This window comes from Miniopterus schreibersii, assembly GCF_964146895.1.
Source record: "Miniopterus schreibersii genome assembly, chromosome: 9".
Lineage (NCBI taxonomy): Eukaryota > Metazoa > Chordata > Mammalia > Chiroptera > Miniopteridae > Miniopterus > Miniopterus schreibersii.
In genome coordinates, this window is record NC_138118.1 from 10,360,091 (window position 1) to 10,380,806 (window position 20,716).

General features: G+C 44.4%; 1 protein-coding gene across 4 annotated transcripts in view; it reads left to right on the top strand.

The window, feature by feature from the left end:
* PTN (pleiotrophin) overlaps positions 1 to 20,716 on the top strand; it is an 88,036-nt gene that overhangs the window by 66,457 nt on the left and 863 nt on the right. For all 4 annotated transcript variants that reach the window (XM_081147455.1, XM_081147456.1, XM_081147453.1 and 1 more), the window contains exons 2-4: positions 1,069 to 1,184; positions 1,911 to 2,084; positions 4,099 to 4,260. In XM_081147455.1, coding sequence (XP_081003581.1) covers positions 1,070 to 1,184; positions 1,911 to 2,084; positions 4,099 to 4,260 — 451 coding nt within the window. In that variant the 5' untranslated portion in view covers position 1,069. The remainder of the gene's footprint in view (positions 1 to 1,068; positions 1,185 to 1,910; positions 2,085 to 4,098; positions 4,261 to 20,716) is intronic.

Here is a 20,716-nt window from a genome sequence, read left to right on the forward strand (position 1 = left end):
AGAATGATCTCAATCCCTTTTACGTAAAAGAAGTTTTATTGTTTCCACTCAAGAGAGTGTAAAGTCATCTAAACTAATCCATTACCACTTCTGGAAAGAAACCCCCCAGAGCTAATGACTGTAAGCCATTCTGTCATTTTGATATAAAACACTAAGACACACCAGAGGGAGATAAGTAACTGCCAGGTGAGTTGCTGCAGCCACTGGCTCGGTGTGGCCACTGGGAAGTGGGCTGTCCTGGGGCTTGGACAGAGACGTCTCATGTTTGCTTTGGCAAGGTCACCACATGGACACTCCGCTGTCACAAGTGGCTTCAGATTCTAAGGGAGTTTTCTAATGTTATTCTGGGATTTTGATTCATATCAAATGTGGAGAATTTTGAATTATGAGTGAGTGTGAACTCTTTGGTGGCCCCCCATTTAGAGGATTTTTAGCGCGTGAGTTTTGTGTGCTTGATAGATATATATATAGAGGTGTGCTCTGCCTACTTCTGGTTTGTGCTTCCTTCTTTGGTGGACCGATTAATAACACATTGATGATAATAAGAGACTCATGATCATGGAAAATGGTAAAAAAATCAGAGAGATTGGTCAGTACTGAGGTACCTACAGATAACAGCAAACATATACTTGCCCGGGTTGTCCACTCATTGTGTCCATTCAAATACCCATGTGGACCGCAACCCACGGTCGTTTCTAGGAACTGTCAAGAGTTATGAAGACGACGATAGCTATTGACATCACCAAGTGTCACTGGCTGTCAGGAGACTTATCGTGGGAGTCTGCTCGGACACATGCCATCAAAACCCCTTTGCTCTTGTCACTGTTGAGTCACCCGTGGCAAACGGCTGCGTGTGACGTCTGCGCGGAGGCCTGCTGGGGGTGGTCAGCGAATGCACTGCAGTGGCTGTGGGAGAGAAAAGCTAGGCTTGCACGAAACAGAACCGATACAGCTGGGCCCCAAGTCTGAAGTTCTGGAAATGGAGCCTGGAGCCCTGCCTCAAGGAGTCCCGGGGCCTTCCTCTCCACTTAGGCTGACCCGCCTTCTCCTGTCTCTGTTTATCCCTAGAATGCAGTCCCAGCAGCACCTGCAGCAGCGTCGAAAGTTGGCAGCTGCCTTCTTGGCATTCATTTTCATCTTGGCAGCTGTGGGCACTGCAGAGGCGGGGAAGAAAGAGAAACCAGGTAAGCGGCAGGGCCCGGGGCCAGGCTCTTCCTGACCCTGTCCTTCTAATCCAGAGGCTGACTGTGTGCCCCCTCCCTCCCTCCCTCCCTCCCTCCCTCCCTCCCTCCCTTCCTTCCTTTTTTCCTTCCCTCCCTCCCTCCCTCCCTCCTTCCTTCCTCCCTCCCTCCCTCCCCCTCCTTCCCCCCTCCCTCCCTCCTTCGATTCAAGGAACCTGAGCGACACCCCCTCTCATCTGTGGGCAAAGCGCCTTTGCCCTGGCTCCCGGGAGGCAGCCTGAGCCGGGAGTGGCTCCGCCACGTTGGCATCACGCTGTCCTGTCTCTAAGACAGAGAGAGGGTCGTGGGCTTGCATTGAGAAAGCTCGTTTCACCGCCGTTGCTTCCAATGGAATGTGTCCTCATGTTCTAGATTGACCTGTTTTTGACCATGTTCTGTCATAGAAATGTTTGCCTCTGAGAGGAGACGTCAGTAAGTCACTTGGCACAGCCCCTGGCACGCAGGGAGTTAGATCAGTCTCAGCCGAGGCCCCCTCCGCTTCCTCTCTCCCTTGCCCTGGTCACTCGGTGATTCAGTCGCTGTGCCAAGGCCTGTCCAGCCCCTGCTGTTGGCTGGGCACTGGAGAGGGGTGAAAAGCACAGGCCCCGTAATGAGGGGCCCCAGGAAGGAAGCCCGTTATATGCAGGGTTGAAGAGCTTTCTGCCTGCTGATTATCTGTCCTTCCTCCAGAAAAGAAAGTGAAGAAGTCCGACTGCGGAGAGTGGCAGTGGAGCGTGTGCGTGCCCACCAGCGGCGACTGCGGGCTGGGCACCCGGGAGGGCACCCGCAGCGGCACCGAGTGCAAACAGACCATGAAGACCCAGAGATGTAAGATCCCCTGCAACTGGAAAAAGCAATTTGGAGGTGAGTCCCACCCTGGCGGCCTACTCACTTAATCTCCCACGGCGGCATAATTCCTGCATGCTTCCACCAAGTCTCTTTTTGAGGTTGACTATCATTTATTTTAAATAAGTTTATCTTTTCAGATACGAAAGAATAAGACCTTTTGCCTAACCCCAGGGTTTCTCAGCTTCAGCACTACTAGCATTTTGGACAAGATAGTGTTGCTCGCTCTTCTGAGTTCCTTGTGTCTTTCTTTCCTCTTTTTAACATTTATTCTCCCCCTTCTCCAGCTCTCTTTCTGTTTCTTTCGGGCCCTCTTGCTCTTCTGACCCCTGCCCACCTTCCACACTGGTTCATAGACCTACTTATCAAACCCAGCAGGGCTGATCATGGCCACTTTTCATAGATTTTCCTCCCACTGACTATTGCCAGTCTGCTCATCTACCGATTTGAGGACTCTTTCAACGCTTCTAATTTTAAACCCACTATTGCACATCCAAATTACCTGTGTTGTTTTTTTTTTCATAGTCTCAGATTTTTGTCTTTCTTAGCCATGGTGGGACCCACATATTCTGACTGTTCTATAGACAGGTACTCTGTCTTATAGGCCGGTGAAGAAGGACAATTTCTTTTCATTTTTTATTACTTCTGGGGCACTTTTTATGAATGGACATAAGTTCTATAAAAGCCTGGCACGATCCAGATACATGTGACCTTAAATCATGTCTGAGTACCATACAGACCCACCTACAAAGAGTTTTAAAAAGTGTGTCTTAGAGGACTTGTATGTAGAATGTAGAATGAACTCTCAAAACTCACAATTCAGTTATAAAGTGGGCAAAAGGCATGAACAGACATTATACCAAAGAGGATACATGGGTAGCAAACACCTCAGAAGATGTTCAACATTTTCCCCCAGTAGGGAAATGAAAATGAGAATGAATCAGATGTCACTATACACCGTCCACCTCTCAGAGTTGCTAAAATAAAAAGTAACACCAGATACTAGAGGATGTGGAAGAACTAGATCATGTATGTGTCACTGATGGGAATGTAACATGGTCCAGTCGTATGGCAGTTTTTTACAAAAATAAACATGTGCTTATCACGCAGTGCAATGGCTTCACTCTCGGGCAGTGATCCTAAAGAAATGAAAACTTACTGCACCACAAAAATCTGTACATGGATGTATAGGGCAGCTTTATTTGTCATAGCCAAGAGCTGGGAACCAGCCAGAAGTCCTTCAGCTGGTGAATGGTTAAACAAATTGGGGTAGATATACAGGGTGGGACAAAAGTAGGTTTACAGTTGTTCATATGGAAAAATAATACAATAATTAATAAATAATAATACAAAAATAAACTCTGTTTCACGTACTCACAACTGTAACCCTACTTTTGCCCTACTTTTGGAATATTACTCAGCAATGAAAAGGAACAGGCTATTGAAACACACGACTTGGATAGACCTCCAGGTTCTTATGCTGAGTGGGGGAAAAGAAACACTCTCAAAAGTTTCCATAATGTTTGATTCTGTTTATGTAGATGAATGACAAAATTAAGATGAAAAAAATTCCAGCAATGGAGAACAGAATGGTGGTTGCCAGAGGCTAGAGAGAGAGGGGAAGGGAGGACGTAGGGTAGCTATGACTATGGAAGGCTAGCCCAAGGGACCCTGGTGTTGGAACTGTTTTGACTATAAATGGTGGTGGTGGTCATTTGTATCTGCACATGTGATGGAGTTGCACAGAACCAAGCCCCCCCCACCCCCATACCTAAATGAATGCATGTAAAACTGGCGGAGCCTGAATAGGTTCTGTGACATGTATCCATGCCCGTTTCCATGTTGTGCTATTGCATCACAGCCATGGATGACATCACAATCGAGGGTATATGGGCTCTCTCTTATTTCTTACAAGTGCATGTGAACCTACAGTTACTTCACTCCAAAGAGTTAACAGCGAAAGTGCCTTTATTTTCATGGCACTATAATGGGATCTTTCAAGAGTTTCTGTTTGGTCTTCCCCTGCTTTCAGCGGAGTGCAAATACCAGTTCCAGGCCTGGGGAGAATGCGACCTGAATACTGCCCTGAAGACCAGAACTGGGAGCCTGAAGCGCGCCCTGCACAATGCCGACTGCCAGAAGACCGTCACCATCTCCAAGCCCTGCGGCAAGGTGACCAAGCCCAAGCCTCAAGGTGAGCTCCTGCTCTTCCCCACAGTTCCAGGATGAATGGACCAACCGACCAGGAAGGGTCTTCAGAAAGGAATTGAAAAAGCCCCATATATTAAGCTTCACACAAGTGCTTTTCAGCAAGCGACTGAAGTCCTCAGCACAGATGGGGGGATTGGACAGTCTCCTGGAACAAATAAACAGCTTAGCGAAACAGGCCAATTAAGACAGTTGCTATAGGGTGGCCTTTTTCCAAGCCCTAAATTGGGACTACATTCTGACAAGTACGAACAAGCTTATAAAGGTCACGAGGCAGAAAATTTAAAGTCAAGTCTTTCCTGGATTATCTAACATATGTAGTTTACATGACATCAGTTAAATTATTTTACAGTTTCCTTTTTCACCGCATACCTTGATAAATTTTGTCTTTCTTATACCTCTTCCAGAGCCTTTATTTTCTTTTTTAGCTTACCAACTACATTTATCACGGCATTTTTGAATCATATAGAGCTAGCTTTCTATTCATTTCCAGAAAGTCAGACCCTGTTCTTATGCTGGAGAGAGTAAATATCAAACTAAAACCAATATCATGGGCATGGTTTCCTACAAATAGTCTCCCAGCTGAGGGAAGACAGACTCTTTTAACTCCTGGGTGTTATAGGCTGAATTGTGTGCCTCTCTCCAATTTAAATACTGAAGTCCTAACCTTCAGTATTTTAGAATGTGACTGTATTTGAAGATAGGGCCTTTAAAGAGCTAAAAATTAAATGATATCATATGGGCGGCCCTAATGCAATATGACAGGCATTTAAGAGGAGATTAAGATATAGACAAACACGGAGGTAAGACCATGTGAAGGAGCAGGGAGAAGAGGCATCGAAAAGCCAAGGAGGGAGGCCTTAGAAGAAATCAACCCTCTCCACACCTTGACCTTGGGCTTCTAGCTTCAGGAACTGTGGGAATGTAAATTTCTATTGTTTAAGCCACCGACTCTGTGGTATGGGCCCAGCCCTAGCAAACAAACACAATGGGCCTCAGTGAACTCTAAATTAAAATATCTCCTTGGTCTCTACTCAGATTTGAGCTAAAAAAAAAAAATGGACCTGAAAATTCATTTTGGCCAAGTTAATTATAAGGAGAAACTCAGAAAAGCAGTTATAAAGCTAATAATATTGGAGAAAAATATCCCCAGAAATCAGAGAGGATGGGCTTGCTTGCTGCTGGTGTGAGAAAGGCCTCATTTCACAGGCTTAGCTCTTCAGCCTCTGCTGGAGTTGTCCACGGAGATGGTTACCTCTGACTTTGGGATGGCCAGGTGTAGGCTGGATGGACTGTAGAGGACACGCTAGGACTCAGGCTGCCCTTTCCAGGTCATGGAAATGTCGGCTGATTGTATGTGTATTTGGAAGGTAGGGCGTAGGGTTGGGTCAGGACTCTGTGCATGTTCCAACTTCACAAATGTCACTTGTCTGGAGACAGCTACACAGTTCTAATGAAAAATAATGGCCACATCTATTCAGTGAGACATTTCCAACACTGGAAAAACTTAGATACAGTTTTCAAATTTATGTTTAACCCAAATTTTCAGCATAAAAATAGACTGAGAAAGAAAAGGGGTGGAAGGAAGAAGTCTCTACATCCTAGCACAGTGGTTCTCAACCTGGGGTGCGCATTGGAATTTTCTGTGAAAGCTTACAAAAACGCCAGCGCCCAGCCAAAATCCAGACCAACTAAGTCAGCATCAGCAGCTTTGAAAATGAAAGTATTCCTTAGAAGATTTTAATATCAGCCCAAATTGAGAATTACTGCTCTAGTGTGAAATTCATAGAAACAACACACACTGTGCACACACACGGACACACATGCACATGCTGTCTTGTTCTCTGTTAATGGGTAGAGAGAAAGAATTAGGTGGTGGATGCTATGGGAAATGTTAAAAGCCTGGAATAAATAGGACAAAGCCGGGATGTGATTAAGGAAGACCCCTCAGGATGTCTGGTAAATGCGTTCAGTGAGGACCCCTTGGCATAACTCACTTTTTTACATTCACCCATATGTAATGAAGGTGAACTGTTTGGTTCAGGATCTCACCTTGAAAACGATGATAAAAATATCCCAAGTGGGTAGACATTCTGTAATTTTTCATGTATTGACTATCACGGTTGTAATTCATTGAAAACGGGATCCCCCTGAGCGAGCTCCGTATTTCAGCAGCAGTTGTGCATTTTATAGGCCGTGGAAACGCGGCCCTCACCTTGTGCATAACTTACTTTTGGTAAAACCAACCCGTCCTTTCTCTTTCCACACGAAGGGTTTCGTGAACGTTGTTTTGGCAGCAGGCACTCTGAACAAAGAAAAATCTTATCACAGGAGTTGAGCTAGGGAGACGTGTCAGACAGATTTTCTTAATGAGACGCACACACACTTTCCATGACAGATGTCGCCTGGTTTAAGCAAAATGAAATCAGTGGCATGTGTGGGCCGTGTCTATTTCTGTGCTGTTTTTCGGAAACAGCCATGAATGGATAGTACAGCTTTCCCTTTGAGAGCCTCCAACCTTAAGGTAGCTCATCTTTTCTGATTAATGGGAAAGCAAATAATAACAAAATGGAATCTACATTATCATTAGTATTGTTCTGTTTCAGCTCTTGTGTCTTGACCTAGGTGCTTGATATATGTTATTTCATAAAGTCCCATATATCCCTCTGTAAGCAGATATACTTTTGAAGGAAACTGAGGCCCCCTGGCTAATTTGTTTGCCCAGGGCTGCATCTCCAGTAAATGGCAGAGCCAAGATTTGGCTGACTCTAAGCTCATGTTCTCTTCTGTACCCTGCTGATTTCTCACCTAAACCACATGTAGGTATAAGCTAACCTCCGCGGGCTTCATTTGCCTCTGAAACAGGAGAAGGTAAGCTTCGTAAAGCCCAACGCTGATACGCAAAATGACCCCCCAAAGATAAAAGACGTTTTCTGTAACATTATTTCTAAAACTATTCTGGAAGACACCCATCAGAATAAAACTTTCAGGAGGACAGGGGTCTGGCCTGTTTTGTTCTCTACTGTATCCCTTTTGCCGAGAACGATGCATAGCACACAGTAGGGCTGCATTTATATTTGTATAATAAATAAATGCTAAAGGGAAAAAAGGTTCACAGACCACATCCACCGGAGACTGCTAGAAGAGTTCATGTAACTAAGCTTTTCTCAGAGTTACATAGTTATAAATCATTTCCTCCCTTTATTCGGGAAAGAATGTCATCCATGCCTTTTCCTGTTTTAACTCAGCGCAGGGAAAGGGTAGAGGGAGGTAGGGACCCCGCTAATTTCCAAAGGAGCAGTGTGATCGGCACTTTTTATCATTTAAGCTTTAGATCAAACTCTCTGCCATACGTTTTGTTTATCCCACTCTGTGTATGAGAAAGCATAGGCCCAGAGAGGTTAAGCAACTTCCCGGAGGCTTCACAGCTTGTAAATGCTGGAACCAGGATTCAAATTCAAAGTCACCAAACGCCTGCTGCCTTTTTTTAACATCACTGTGCTGCCTCTGGGTATTTTAAACTGTGGGACTGTGTCCATATTATGTCAGTCTCTATGTCCAGAATCATTAAATAGTAGAGCTCCTGGGGACCTGGCCCATCATCTGCTGTTACCCTCATATGACAGACAAAGGACAGAAAAATCAGTGATTCCTCCAAGTTTATCCTGTCGTTTAGCAGCAGAATTAGCTCAGGTTTTTGTTCTCTTTGGTATCATTTTCTGCCCTTTTTTCAAACTTGGGAATTTCAGGAAAGGAACCTTTCCTAGCTGCCAGACTTTCCAAAATAAACGGCTTAGGGTATTGTGCTTGAGGAAACTCAGTACCTTGTTGAGAGAGAAGTAAAATTCTTTCATATCACAGCCACTGAGCTTATAGCAAGAAATTGTCTTTTTCCCCCCAATCATTATCTTTCTCATTGAATATAGGATCTGGCTCTGTTTTATTTGTCCTTTGTTTGTTTGTTTTAGAGAACTCTTTTGCTTGGCCTCTTCAGTTTGGGGCAGTGATAGTGGATTAAGATGCGGACACATGATTTTCAGTGTGAAAACATAGGCTTTAAATTTTAGAATGGGTCATAAAGATGTTGGTAAGGCTTGAGGCTACCCAGCATTAAATTGAGGGAAGACTGGAGATATTGTTGTGACTTGATTACTAATAATGAGATTAAAAGATTAAAGGACTTGGGGAGAGAGGGTGCTTCATACCTGGGGTTGCCATCTAAACTGGGAAATTACTACACATCCCACGTGCTTTGATTAAAAATTGCCTTAAACTTCAGCACGCGCCGGTCGAGCAGCATTGCCTCTGGAGGGATAGAAGTGGTCCTTCCTGCTGCTTTCAGTACCGAACAAGCTCTAACTCTAGCTTTAGTCCACAATTTCAATGATACTAGATACCAAGTTGGAAACTCTTACCTAAAGGTTCCCTTGCGCTAAAACCCATTTAATTTGAGGAGACTTAATCATGCACACCTGTATTCTACACCCAAGAGAGTCTTGATAACCTTATGTAGACAGAACAACTCAGACACGCACAATTGGAATACAGCTTTTCTGGGGATAGGGGCAGGGTTACTTGGGGGAAGGTCATTGATTGAAAGATTATAACCAGAACTTGCTGAATTGCTGCCAGAATCTAGCCGGGATAAATCGGTGAAATGTATGATTGTGTTGGACACTTGAGATCTTAATTTCTTAAGAAAAGATATAGAGAGTGTTAAGATTATTAAGGAAACCCTGTATCTGTCAGGGATGTTTGGCAGCAAGATCTACTCTAGCTAGGGAAGTAGAAAAGGTTTCCTCAAGGATATTACATAGCTCACAGAATCCCTAGGAGGGTCAGAAGATCTGCCCTGAATATTGCATTTCCAGGCGACAGGTCCAGGAGAAATGACTGATCACACCCCATGTGGCTGATGTAGCAGACACCCTCCTGTTGGAATCAGCCACTGCTCAGCACCAACTGTGCTAAGAATCACACCCTGGAAATTCCACCGTGGCTGCCCTCACCTGCAAAACCAGACATGGCCATCTCCTTTCTTGCTGTAATTTCCAATCTCTCCAAATTTGGCCCCCCCTTTTTTATCTTTACCTGAGGGCATGTTTACAGAGAGGAAGAGAGAGCGAGCGAGCGAGAGAGAGAGAGAGATTGATCAGCTGCCTTCTTCCATATGCTCCTCAACTGAAGAATCAAACCTGCCACCCAGGTACGTGCCCTGACCTGGAATCGAACCGGCAACCTTTCGGTGCATAGGCCAAATTTGGCTATTTTTCCCTAGGTACTCACTTCTACTTCTAAGACTCTTTTACCTTTGCCTGATTGATGGAAACTCAGTCCCATATAAAACATTGCTGCAAGGGAGTCAGGAAAACATCTCTTTAGCTTCGCAAACTCTACCTATAAATACAGGAGGAAAAGTTGGAAGGTCTCAGGTTGGTCTTTAGTGAGCAGTCTGCCAGGGGCTCTGGAGGGGTGTTGGACTGTGCTCGAGTTTAATGCTAGACTTCACCATGAGGCCTCGATGCCATTATGTGGAGAAGTTGCTGAGCGTTATCTTATATTGGGGACAGCTGAGTGCTCCACTGTGGAAAGAGTTAGGTCTCCTCGTTGGAGCCATCGGTAATGTGCTTTTCCAGGCTTCGGGGATACTTGGGCTGTGGACCAGAGGCGAAGTTGGAAACATGGTCAGTCTGTGCTGACGGCGCTGTCTAAAATGTCAGAGCAGAGAACTCTTCAGAGGGCAAATAGATCTTCTCCAAGCCACAGGTGCTTTTCAGGGATCCCCTTGGAGGGTGAGCTCACTGTGGAATTGGCCAGGCGGAGCTGCCAGGATGGGGAGCCACAGCCCCGGCCTACAGGCGGTCACGCCTGTGGGAGCAGAGCAGCCCATGGATCAGGCTGCTGGTTGTTACCACTGGAATGAGGAGTCTAGAGTCAGGGCTTGTGCAGAAGGCGACCTGGCCTAATGATCACCTTGGAACATTCTAGAATCTTGAGTTATTATTGACACGGAAATTATTAGTTGTTACCTTTTAAGTAAGGTGCATAAGTAAGGGGTACGGTGGCTCCTTTTGATGCCAACGGGGCAGCATGGGATGATGTTGGCCTCCGAGTTTGCCTGGACAGAAGGGTATTCTCAAGTGGTACCGTCAGAAGCAGGAACACGTGGATGGGTGTCTGGGTCACAGGGGGCCCAGGGAACAGTGTTCATCCCTCCTGCGGTCCTGTCGGCCAGTTCACGCTCTGCTGGTACCAGACCCTTGCTCAATTCCCCTGCTCACGATAACCCCAATTCCTTTTATTATCTTCCCAGCTCTTTCTAAAAGCTTTGCCATCTTGTTGCTCTTATTTTTGGACAGTTGCCTAGCCCGCTCTTAGGTTTGACAATTCATCTTCAAAGATCAAAAGAACGGCAACTGTTTGAGTGCAAGACTCAGCTGCGTGTGGGACACAGCTCTTGGCAGCTGATGATTAAATGGAAAGAGGGTCAGGAAAGTGATATTCCCAGCATTCTCAATTCTCTCCTCTCTAAATAGATTCTTTTGTTAGTTCTTTTAAAGATAAAAGAAGTTCCCCCACAATTTTTTTCCTATTTTCTGGGCTCTGATGTCCTCAGGAACGAGCATGGCAACACCCTGTGGATGAGCTTTGCTAGGCTGGTGGCTTCTCACTACACTGAGAGAGGTGAAGGGGCAGAATCCCACTGCAGGCTCGCCTGGGATGGGCTCCCTCCCCCGAGGCCCTGGAACAGGAGGTGGGGTTTGGACGGCTGCTGCTCTTGCCTTTGACCAGAGAGAGAGGCAGCCTGGGGTGCCTTGTGGGAATTTTGTTCTTGATTAGAGGAAAATACTCTTACTCAGTTTGGTCTCAAGGTTTCGATTTCTTTTTTATCCTGCTTGTGAAAATCTTCAAACATCTGCATTTTATTTTATTTTATTTTATTTTTTTATTTAAGCCTTTAATCCATGGAGCATTAATTCTTGTGTATGGTCTAAGAAAGTGATCCAGTTTCATTGTTTGGCGTGGGTCTGTACAGTTTGCCCAACACCATTTATTGAAGAGGCTGTCTTTAGGCCATTGTATATTCCTGCCTTCTTCGTCATAGATTAATTGACCGTATAGGTGTGGGTTTATTTCTAGGTGCTCTGTTCTGTTTCATTGCTCTGTGTGAACGTCTGTATATTATTTCCCATCCATGCTACTGTACGTGAAGTGAAAAGATCTAATTTCCTTCTCATTAGAGTGACACTTCTTTTGTCTTCTGTAAACTGGGATCTACAATGAATACCTCCTAGCAGCGTGGTAAAGATGAAATGAAGTCACATATGTAAAAATGCTTGATAAATGTGCGATGTTTTTAAGACACTTCCCTTCCTTCCAAATGAACTTCTTGAGGTGGGTGTTTCCCTCAGCAGCTTTTCAGGCAAAAAAGAAAAAAATTATGGTGATTACAATAATAGTACTTACAGTTAATATTTATTGAGAGCGTTGTATGCTTTGATTATAGTTTAGTATGTCATAACATTGTGTCATTGAAGATTCACAAAAGCTCTGGGAAACAGGTGCTACTGTGACCCCCCTTTTCCATATGAGGACAGTGAAGCTCTGGAGGGTCGATGCTGAGCACACGGTTATACAGCTAATAGGCAGGAGCCAGGACTGAGTTAGGAGGCGGTCTGACCTCTGGCTCTATGCACAGCCCCTTGCCCTGAATCTACCCAACACGGTGACCTCCGTTTCTTATCTAAGAAGAGCAATGAATGTCAGACCCACTTATTCCTTCATACAATCCCTCTGTGATCATGGTTTTCCACCAGCAGCAGACTCAGATCCTGGCTCCTTAGCAGGACGTGCTGCTCAGGCGTCATCCAGGTTGGCTCATGTTTGATTGTTGCTCCAGACATTGCCCATGTCCTGTGCCTCAGTCACACCAGACTCCTAGGGATGGCCGAATGGGCCGTGATATCTCACACATCCATTTCTCTGAACCTGTGGTTCTAGAACCTGGAACCTGTTCTTCTGTAGTTACGTATTTCATTATGTAAAACGTACTCTGTTCATTCAGTAAATCTTTATCGATGGGTGCTGTCTGCTAGAGTTAGCACCAGGGACAAATTAACGACCTATCTGGACCTATAGTGGAGTAGGAGGAGCCCCAAGGGTACTGCACGGCATGGCAAATGCTATGACAGTCCTTTGGCATTGCTTCCAATTTATTCATTTATTTGTAAAATCTGTTAAGAGCCTTGGATGGAGCAGGCAATACATGAGGAGCTAGCGATGGTCCTTTCCTCTCACTACTCTGTTCCAGTGATGGCGGTGGGCAGATAATAGTGACACATATAAATAAATAATAATTAAAATGATAACTCCATACTGGAGTAAGTGGTCTTAAAAACTAAAGAGCCAGGTGTTAGAGTGACTGGAGTGGGGGTGTGTGTGGTTAAGTTAGAGTAGCCAGGGAGAGCTGCTTTGAGAGGTGACTTTTGAATTGGGAGGAGCAGCTGGCCATACTGGCATTCTAGAGACAAGGAGTTCAAAGACTGCAAAAGAGATCAGTGTTAAAACTTCACCAGACTTCCCTTCCCAAGCATTACGGTGCTGGGGGAGTTCACTCCTCTGCTAAGACCTTCATTCATTCATTCCTCTGTGCATTTTTGCCAGCGCAGACTTGCTGCTCACAGTAGTGAACACCTTGAGGGCAGGAGCCACGTCTCACTCACCTTTGCAAGTTACCGCATGTCCTGGTTTCTAGTCCACGAGAGGAGCTCAGTGAACAGCACTGATGGCAATGAACGAACGATGCGTCCAACTAAACTGGCCTGGCCTGGCTCACCAGGATGCATCATTCTTTCAGCGCCTCCGCAGATGTGCAGAGAAATCACTGTCGGAGCACAACCCGCTCACCTGGAAGAAGGCTCACCTGGGTGTTTTGCTCCCATGCTTATTAAAGAAATTTCAGTCCTAATTGCCGGCACAGCTGCCGGAGCTAGGAACTGTAAATATTTGTAGGGTTTACCGCACACTGCGTGTCTGCTTTCATGTCCCTTGGTAACTTCCACGCTCAGAGGCTCATTAGCTGCGCGCACACAGAGCAGCTATACAATAATTAGAATTGGGGGAGTCTGCATAATAGAACTCTGTTCGCAGTCATTAGCTGCTGGGCTGAGGGACCTTCTTTGTTTTTTTGACCCCTGCAGATCTGTGAACTTCTACCGGATTGAGAATTTCTGTTCCGTGTTTTAAGTCGTAGCTGACACACACGCACACAGTCTGTCTTCTGTGAGACAGCCCTGGATGGAAAGACTTACAGATGAAGCTCCCCTGATTCCCATCTTCGCTGCTCTTCTCTCTGACTCTTAAGGGCAAAATCCACAGAAACGTTCAGCTTTAGGTTATATGCTTAATGTACTTTCCCAAACGAATGACTAGGCTTAGCTAATGCCTAGGGTGACGTGGAGGGATTAAGCTAAAAAGGGGGGTTCAGCTTGGTGACTCTCTGCCTGGTACGCACATGCATATAGGTCAGATCTGGAGTGACTCCAGCACGCTCCTGACTCTACAAAGAAGTGCACCCTAAAGATGGTCCCTTTCTTGATGGGCTGGAGGAGCTCACAGAGAGCTGAACTGCTCCCCCTAAAGACAGGGAAATGCAGAGAGGAGGGGAGAGGCTGAGAAGGCCCCGGGTGCCTGGAGAAGGGCTTCGTCTACTGATACTGGGTGAGGTGTTTTGGAAAGTAGCCCACATGTTTGAGGACTTTTATTAAGCTTGTTCTGTGTGGGTGATGAAATAATTTCCCCCTCTCCTCCACCAGGCCTTCCATTAACTCTACATGACTCGCCAGCGCTTTTATCGCTGACACTTGTCTTTGGAGGAGTTGCAGTTGAGCGCTGAGTCACCTCAAAAGGAAATGGGGCCAGAACAGAGCTTCCTTCCAGGGTCTGGACACAGATGCATGATATCTTTTATTCACATCTGCTTGATATCAGAAAGCAAATGTAAAAAGGCAGAAAGTTGAGAGGAAGTGGTAGGAGTTGTTAGGAAATAGCTGGTGAGCCAACAGAGAGGTGGAAAGAGATGAAGAACAGTTATCAGCTTGTGGGCAGCACTGGGGAGCAGTCATCTGTGTACATATGTGTGCATGTATGTCTTCCATGCATAATTCTAGTCATATGTGCATACACATTCCATACATTAGAAGGAAATGCATCGAGTCCATGAAAGAAGAAAGGAAGTGAGTGATATTACCAAATAAGAAATCAAAGCAGAAACAACAAAATCGTAGTAACATAGACATTAGCCAGGGCCACATCTGAGAAAGACACATTAAGAAAGGTTTTTAAAGATTATGCTTTTGATTTTTAAATAAAAATTCCCTTCTGTATTGTGGCACTTAATATGTGCTACCCTATTTCAATGGAAAGACTGGGAAACCTAATGAACGGTTCACGTCAGGAAGCCCAGCCTGGATCCGAGGGGAGCTCTGGTTGTGCACTCACGGATCGGGAAGCTTTATCATCACTTCTGAGGCACAGCGGTTATGGTGCCAGGGATTAGGTGGCTGGGCAGATAATTCTTAAGCACAGACAAGTCCTTTTAAATAGATTCATGAAGGTTTAAAAGGATCTTGGCGATACCCAGGGTTTGGGGCATGTCTGCATGGTGACAGTGCTCTTTGACAGTGACATGCTCCCCTTCCTCACGCAGTTCTCGTGGTTTGCTGGATGAGTCCCCGCCGGTGAGCTTTAGTGGTGTCTCTGGCACGCCTCCAGCTGTCCCTGTGTGCTGGCCCTCCTACCTGTGGATCCCCAGTGTCCGTTTCTGCCTGTCCGTGGCTCCCTCACGTACAAATTCTACCTCTTAGAAGGTGCACATCTCTTCTTATTCTAGTGAATAATTCTTCCCACTGGTTAAATAACCCAGAGCCACTTTATGTAAATCAGTAGCAAACAGAGGTTGACTCACCTCAGTTAAAATCCAGGCTCCTCTCAATCACTTAACCTCTTAATTAAAAAAAGAAAAAAAAGTTTTCTGTGTACACAGCAGGCCATCTGGGGAGGAAGGGGGAGATGAGACCCTTATTCCAGAATTCTCAACTCTTCTACTTCTTGGAATAACATCCCCCCTCAAGGTCTTTGAAAAACCTTTAAATTAACATATTTCAATGCCTACTCACAACCCTATTTCTCCCAGATTTTCCTAATACTGAAAATGGGAGGGGGTGTTTCCTTGTACCAACTACAGGGCAGTTCTATTCCTCTAAAGGCCAGTGACTAGATGGAAAAGAAATGGTGCCTGTGGCTGATTATTTATCTTTTGAGAACAAGTTTGCTGTGATAGGCTCTTATATAAGTTGCTGATAGAAATTTAAATTAGTACTTCCTTTCTAGAAAGAAATTCACTAATACATATCAAAAGCTTCGAAAACATCCTGGCCTGCTATAGACATACTTTTTTCTGCAGTGATTCATTCTCCCTGTGGATATTCTTTTACATCACAGGTATCTTCGAGGTCAGAGTAAACTAGCAGCAAGAGTAACAGCTGCCACATACCCATGATCTTTAATATAAATATATACCCTGAGAGTACATTACAATGTTGAAGGACCCTCACACAGAGTGATCTTGAAAAAATTACTTGCCTTGGAAGCTCTTTGGGGGCAGAATTTAGTCTTGTTTGCAATTATGTCCCAGCATCTAGAACAGCATTTGATAGACAGTGGATATAGAATGTGCATTTGCTAAATAAATGGGTTTTTTACCAGTAGTAACATGGCATCTCAGAGGTTGTAATCCCACATAATGTTCCTGATGGCCCTCTGAGGACATACGGGGCTTTAGTATCCCCAGTTTACAGGAAACAATGTAGAATGATTGATTTGCCCGAGATCCCAGAGCTGCTAAATGGCAGACATCGATTAAAAGCTATTCCTTAGGTGAAGACTTGGTTCTCAGTACTATCCTAATGGATTTGTTTCCTTACTAAACAGAGGGCCATGGTGCCACTTACTACTTCAGTGGCCATAAGGGTTTTGTTTTGTATTCAGAATTTAAAATTTTTATGAACCCAGAATATATCATAGCATGGTTCCTATGCCTTCTTCTCACTATCTCTCTTCTTTACCATCATAGATGCTATGTATGAAGAGAATTGTGTGCGCTCAATTTTGAGTTTTCTACTTAGGATTTGGTAAAGATGGCACTCCAGTTGCTAGGATTTATAGCAATATAAGAGGCAAGAATCCTTTCTAGAATATTTCTTTTTAGGAAAGTCTCAGGATTTTTTGAACACTTGCAAAAATATCTTTAAAAAACCTATTTCTATTAAAATAATAAAAATGTTTACATACTTACCGTGAGAGAGAGAGAAAGCGAGAGAGATGAGTACTGTTCTCCAGCAACTCAAAAACTGTCACCCTCCAAAAGGATACAGGCTGTAAACCCAGGAAGTTAAAACACACCAAGGGCACTGCAGTGATGTGCTGGTTGGGATCATGCAAGGGAGCGAGAACAAGTCTCTTCTCAGGCAGGTGTCCTTTCCTCTCACATTTTGACAGTGGCTCATTTCCTGTTTGCATCCATTCCTGCCTCACAGCTTCTGTCCAGAGGGGGAAAGAGTGACAGGTGGCCTGGGGTATTATTTGGTTGTAGCTTGTGTATACTTCCTTCCCGTTGACTGGACTCTTTTCAGTGTGAACTATGGTGCCCCACTGTGTCACACCAGGATGGTGATCACACTGGCTCTTTAAACCTTTGAGAGTAGCCGCCTATGATTCAATCACAAAGCACTTTGCTTTACCCAGTTAGAGCCCTGCTCCGGGCCAATTCATGACCCTCATGCTCATAGTAAAGATTTCTTTCACTGTAGCCTTAAAGCTGATAAAATGGGACATTACTTTTACCTACAGTTATTTCAGCATTCTACTTTAAAGACCAAAAAAAAAGTTGAGAAATTTGGATAAATTTTCTATATATATATTTGTAATTTTATTCTCCATAAATTATTTTTGTTTGAAGAACTGAAATATTGCAAGATTCTGATTGAATTTATATTCTTTGCTTTCCTTGTTAGACTAATGGATTGACTTTTTTCTATTTCCCATTCAAGTGTTCATTTCTTCACTGTGTGCAACCAGTATTTTAGGAGCACTTATAATATACCAGGTACTGAAGACACAGATGCAAAAGATAGATGTGGTTCTACCCTCATATGACAGGGGAAATACATATTAAATAACTAGATACAAAATTAATAGTTCAATTCTAATTTTGGTAAGAACAATGAGAGTCACAATGGAAGAATCTAACTGGGGGTGGAACCTGTTTTGTCTGGAAACTCTGGGAAGACTTTCTTGAGAAAGTAAAATTGAAGGTAAGATTTTAAGGCTGAGTAGCTGTTGGCTAAACAAAGGTGAGATAGTAAGAGTAAACACACTCCAGTGGACCGAACATAATGTGTAAAGGCTGAGATGGAAATAACCAAGGAAAATTCAAAGGACCACCATAAGGAAAATGGTGTATGGTGAGCCAATGAGGCATGTGTTCTTGTGTGTTACAGATTTATTTATTTTGCTAAAGGTTGACTAGTCAACTACAATGCACTAGGCACTGTGCTACGGGCTAGGGATATAACAATGAGGAGAGATTGTGCCTTCCCACTAGAGATAAATGCTCTGATAGGGGAAATAAAGAGAAAAGGCTTCTAAATAAGATCAAGAGGTCAATACATTGGAAGGGGTGTCAAAACCGGTACCTTGGGAAGCATTAACAGGGTAGAGGTAGTGGTGGAAGTGTGGGGTTGATGGGATGAAGTGTGAGGTTGAAGGTCAAAGGCTAGGAGAGAAAAAAAATAATGTGCTTGGGGAATTGAAAGGGGCATAAACGTAGAGAATCAAGTAAGAAGAGGTGATTTCAACAGTGGACAAGATTTAAGCACAAACTAAGACCCCTATAATAGGAATTTACTCCAGGTGTAGTGATTAATGGTTGTGGAGGTCAAGGGTTAGGGAATGGCCTCTCACCTGGTTCTACTGCTGGATTATGTAGACCTTGAGGAATCACTGACACTCTTTTGGTCTCTATTTCTTCCTTCATTACAGAGGGGCGGTGGACTGGGTACTTTCCAGGTCATAGATTCCATGATACTATTTAAAAACCTTCATGTAGACTGGGTCAAGCTGGAGAGGTTGTATCAGTTGTCAAGGCCCCAGAGACAAGTAGTGACAAAACTCATTTAGTCCATAAGTAAAATATACATCAAAGTCACAAAAAACCTGCTTTTGATTGGAAGCAATATTACTGTCCCAATTTTCTTTTTTATTCTAAAAAATTTGAATACTTTGTTATGTGAGAAATCAAATTAACCTCATGTAAATACAAAGTCTTCCTTCTTTCCACATCTTTTCACTGAAGAATCCCATTTTTCTATTCAGTTTGAACCCAAAGTGGACTTAAGGTCTGCAGTGTGTCCAAGGAATCCTATAGTGACCTGCCAGTTGTGTCAAAAACATAAATTGATTGACATGGTGCAGATTAAATGGGCAACTGGTTGATTTCTTGGTATTTAGCAAATTGTTAATTAATGAATATAAAATAAATGTCAGGCTCAGGTAATAGGCAGGGGTTGTGCTCTTGCCTTTACCTTAGAGAACTGAGGAGAGTCCCATCCCCAAAGTGTTCCCTGAAATGAACAACCTGCATTCGCTAGTTCAACTGGTGTGCAATATTCAGAGTAAGTTCAAGTCTTATGAAATAAATGTATTCAGACTCTCATCAGTATGGCATTTATTCAGATTTATGTATGAAATAGGGATATGCTAGCCAAAATATGCAAATTATTGCTACAAACATCCACTCTTGCCCAGGAAGGAATTTGGAGAAATGGAGACAAGGGAAACCAAAGTTATATCCCAGTAAACATCCTAGATTATTCCCTGAGGATACCATTTTAATATATAACTGCTCCTTAAAAAGTCAATCAAAGCATGGGAATTATTAAATGCTCAGACATTAAACAGAAAACCTTTGACCTTCTGGTAGCTTTGAACTTGGAAGTTCTGGTCATCTTAACTTTCATGGATCAAAAGAAGAAGACATTTATAATGACAAGCACACATAGTGTGTCTTTGATATAGAAAGAGGGACCTGAGGCTAGGGAGAGCAAAATGAATATTCATGGGCAGCAATTTAGCAGGTTGGAGCAACTCCTGACCTAACTGTACATGGTGCACCCCTGAAGCTTGAGTGGAGGAAGCCTAGGATTAGGTACTTCATGCAGAAACACTACTTTGCCTGGTTTATGATGAACTTTAAAACTTACCTGAAGAGGTGGTGAAGATCTGAATGATAAAGATTCGAGCTCTGCTTAAGTATAAACTGGGATTTGTACATCTGTGGTTGGCATCGTGTCCCCTCCCATCACTAGCCTTAGGGCGCTCTTGGACACAGGCCCTCCGATTGAATGAACAGTGCCCCGATCCCTGCTGGCCATTGTTTTTGTCCCAGTGTTCCTCTGTGGCTTACCACGTTCAGTGACCTGCTCAGCCAGTATGTCCAGGTGATGATGGAGAATATTATCCAGAGAAATGACCTCTTGTTCATTAAGTCTATTACCACCTAATGGTAAACTGCTAGTCTTTATTGAGCACATGCCATTGTGCCCTGTTCTGTATTCAGTGGATTTTATACTCATTTCATTTGGGAATTAACCCTACAAAGCAGTGCTATACATATACCAGTTGGCAACCGAGGAATCTGAGACACGAACCCGTGTGTTAGGTTTCCCAGAGTCTCATGATAACTTAGGGATGGGCCAGGATTTGACCTCCGGCCAGCTGGCTCCAGAGCCTGTACCCACCCCATGTGCTTCGGCCACCACTGCGGGCCAGATGGGGGAAGGCCCTGAGGAGTGTCCAGCGACGTCCTTTCACTGGCCGGCCCAGGGGTTCTGCCCGTCCTCATCTTTGGAGCCAAAGCTGACGTCCTGCTCTGTAAGGCACGCTCCTGTGCTTACGAAAAGGGAGATGGCAAGATGATTGAGTGCAAAAGGATGGAGTCTTTAGACTTACAGCCTCATAGTGTTATCCACCTGGTTTGGGCCAGTTGTACATTTCACTTGCTTCACCCAAGAGTAGGGGTCCTTCCAGGGTCAAGGCCGCATGTGCTTCAGAGCTGGTCCCGCACGGATGAATAGCTGGCCAAAAACACAAGCAGAGGGCGCATGGGGACTGGCAGGACTTTGGAACTGCTCATCAGAAAATCCGCTCACCAGCAGCCTCCCGGGGAGGGAACGTGGGAAGTGGGGGGCCAAGCAAGGCCCTTGTAATGCTCCACTGAGCAGTCACCTGGCTCCTCCTTTTGGAGATGGCTGTTGTGTTTCAATTTTTTCAGTAGGCCCCCCAGACAGTGTTTTTCATATTAAATGGGGGCAGCCGGTAAGATC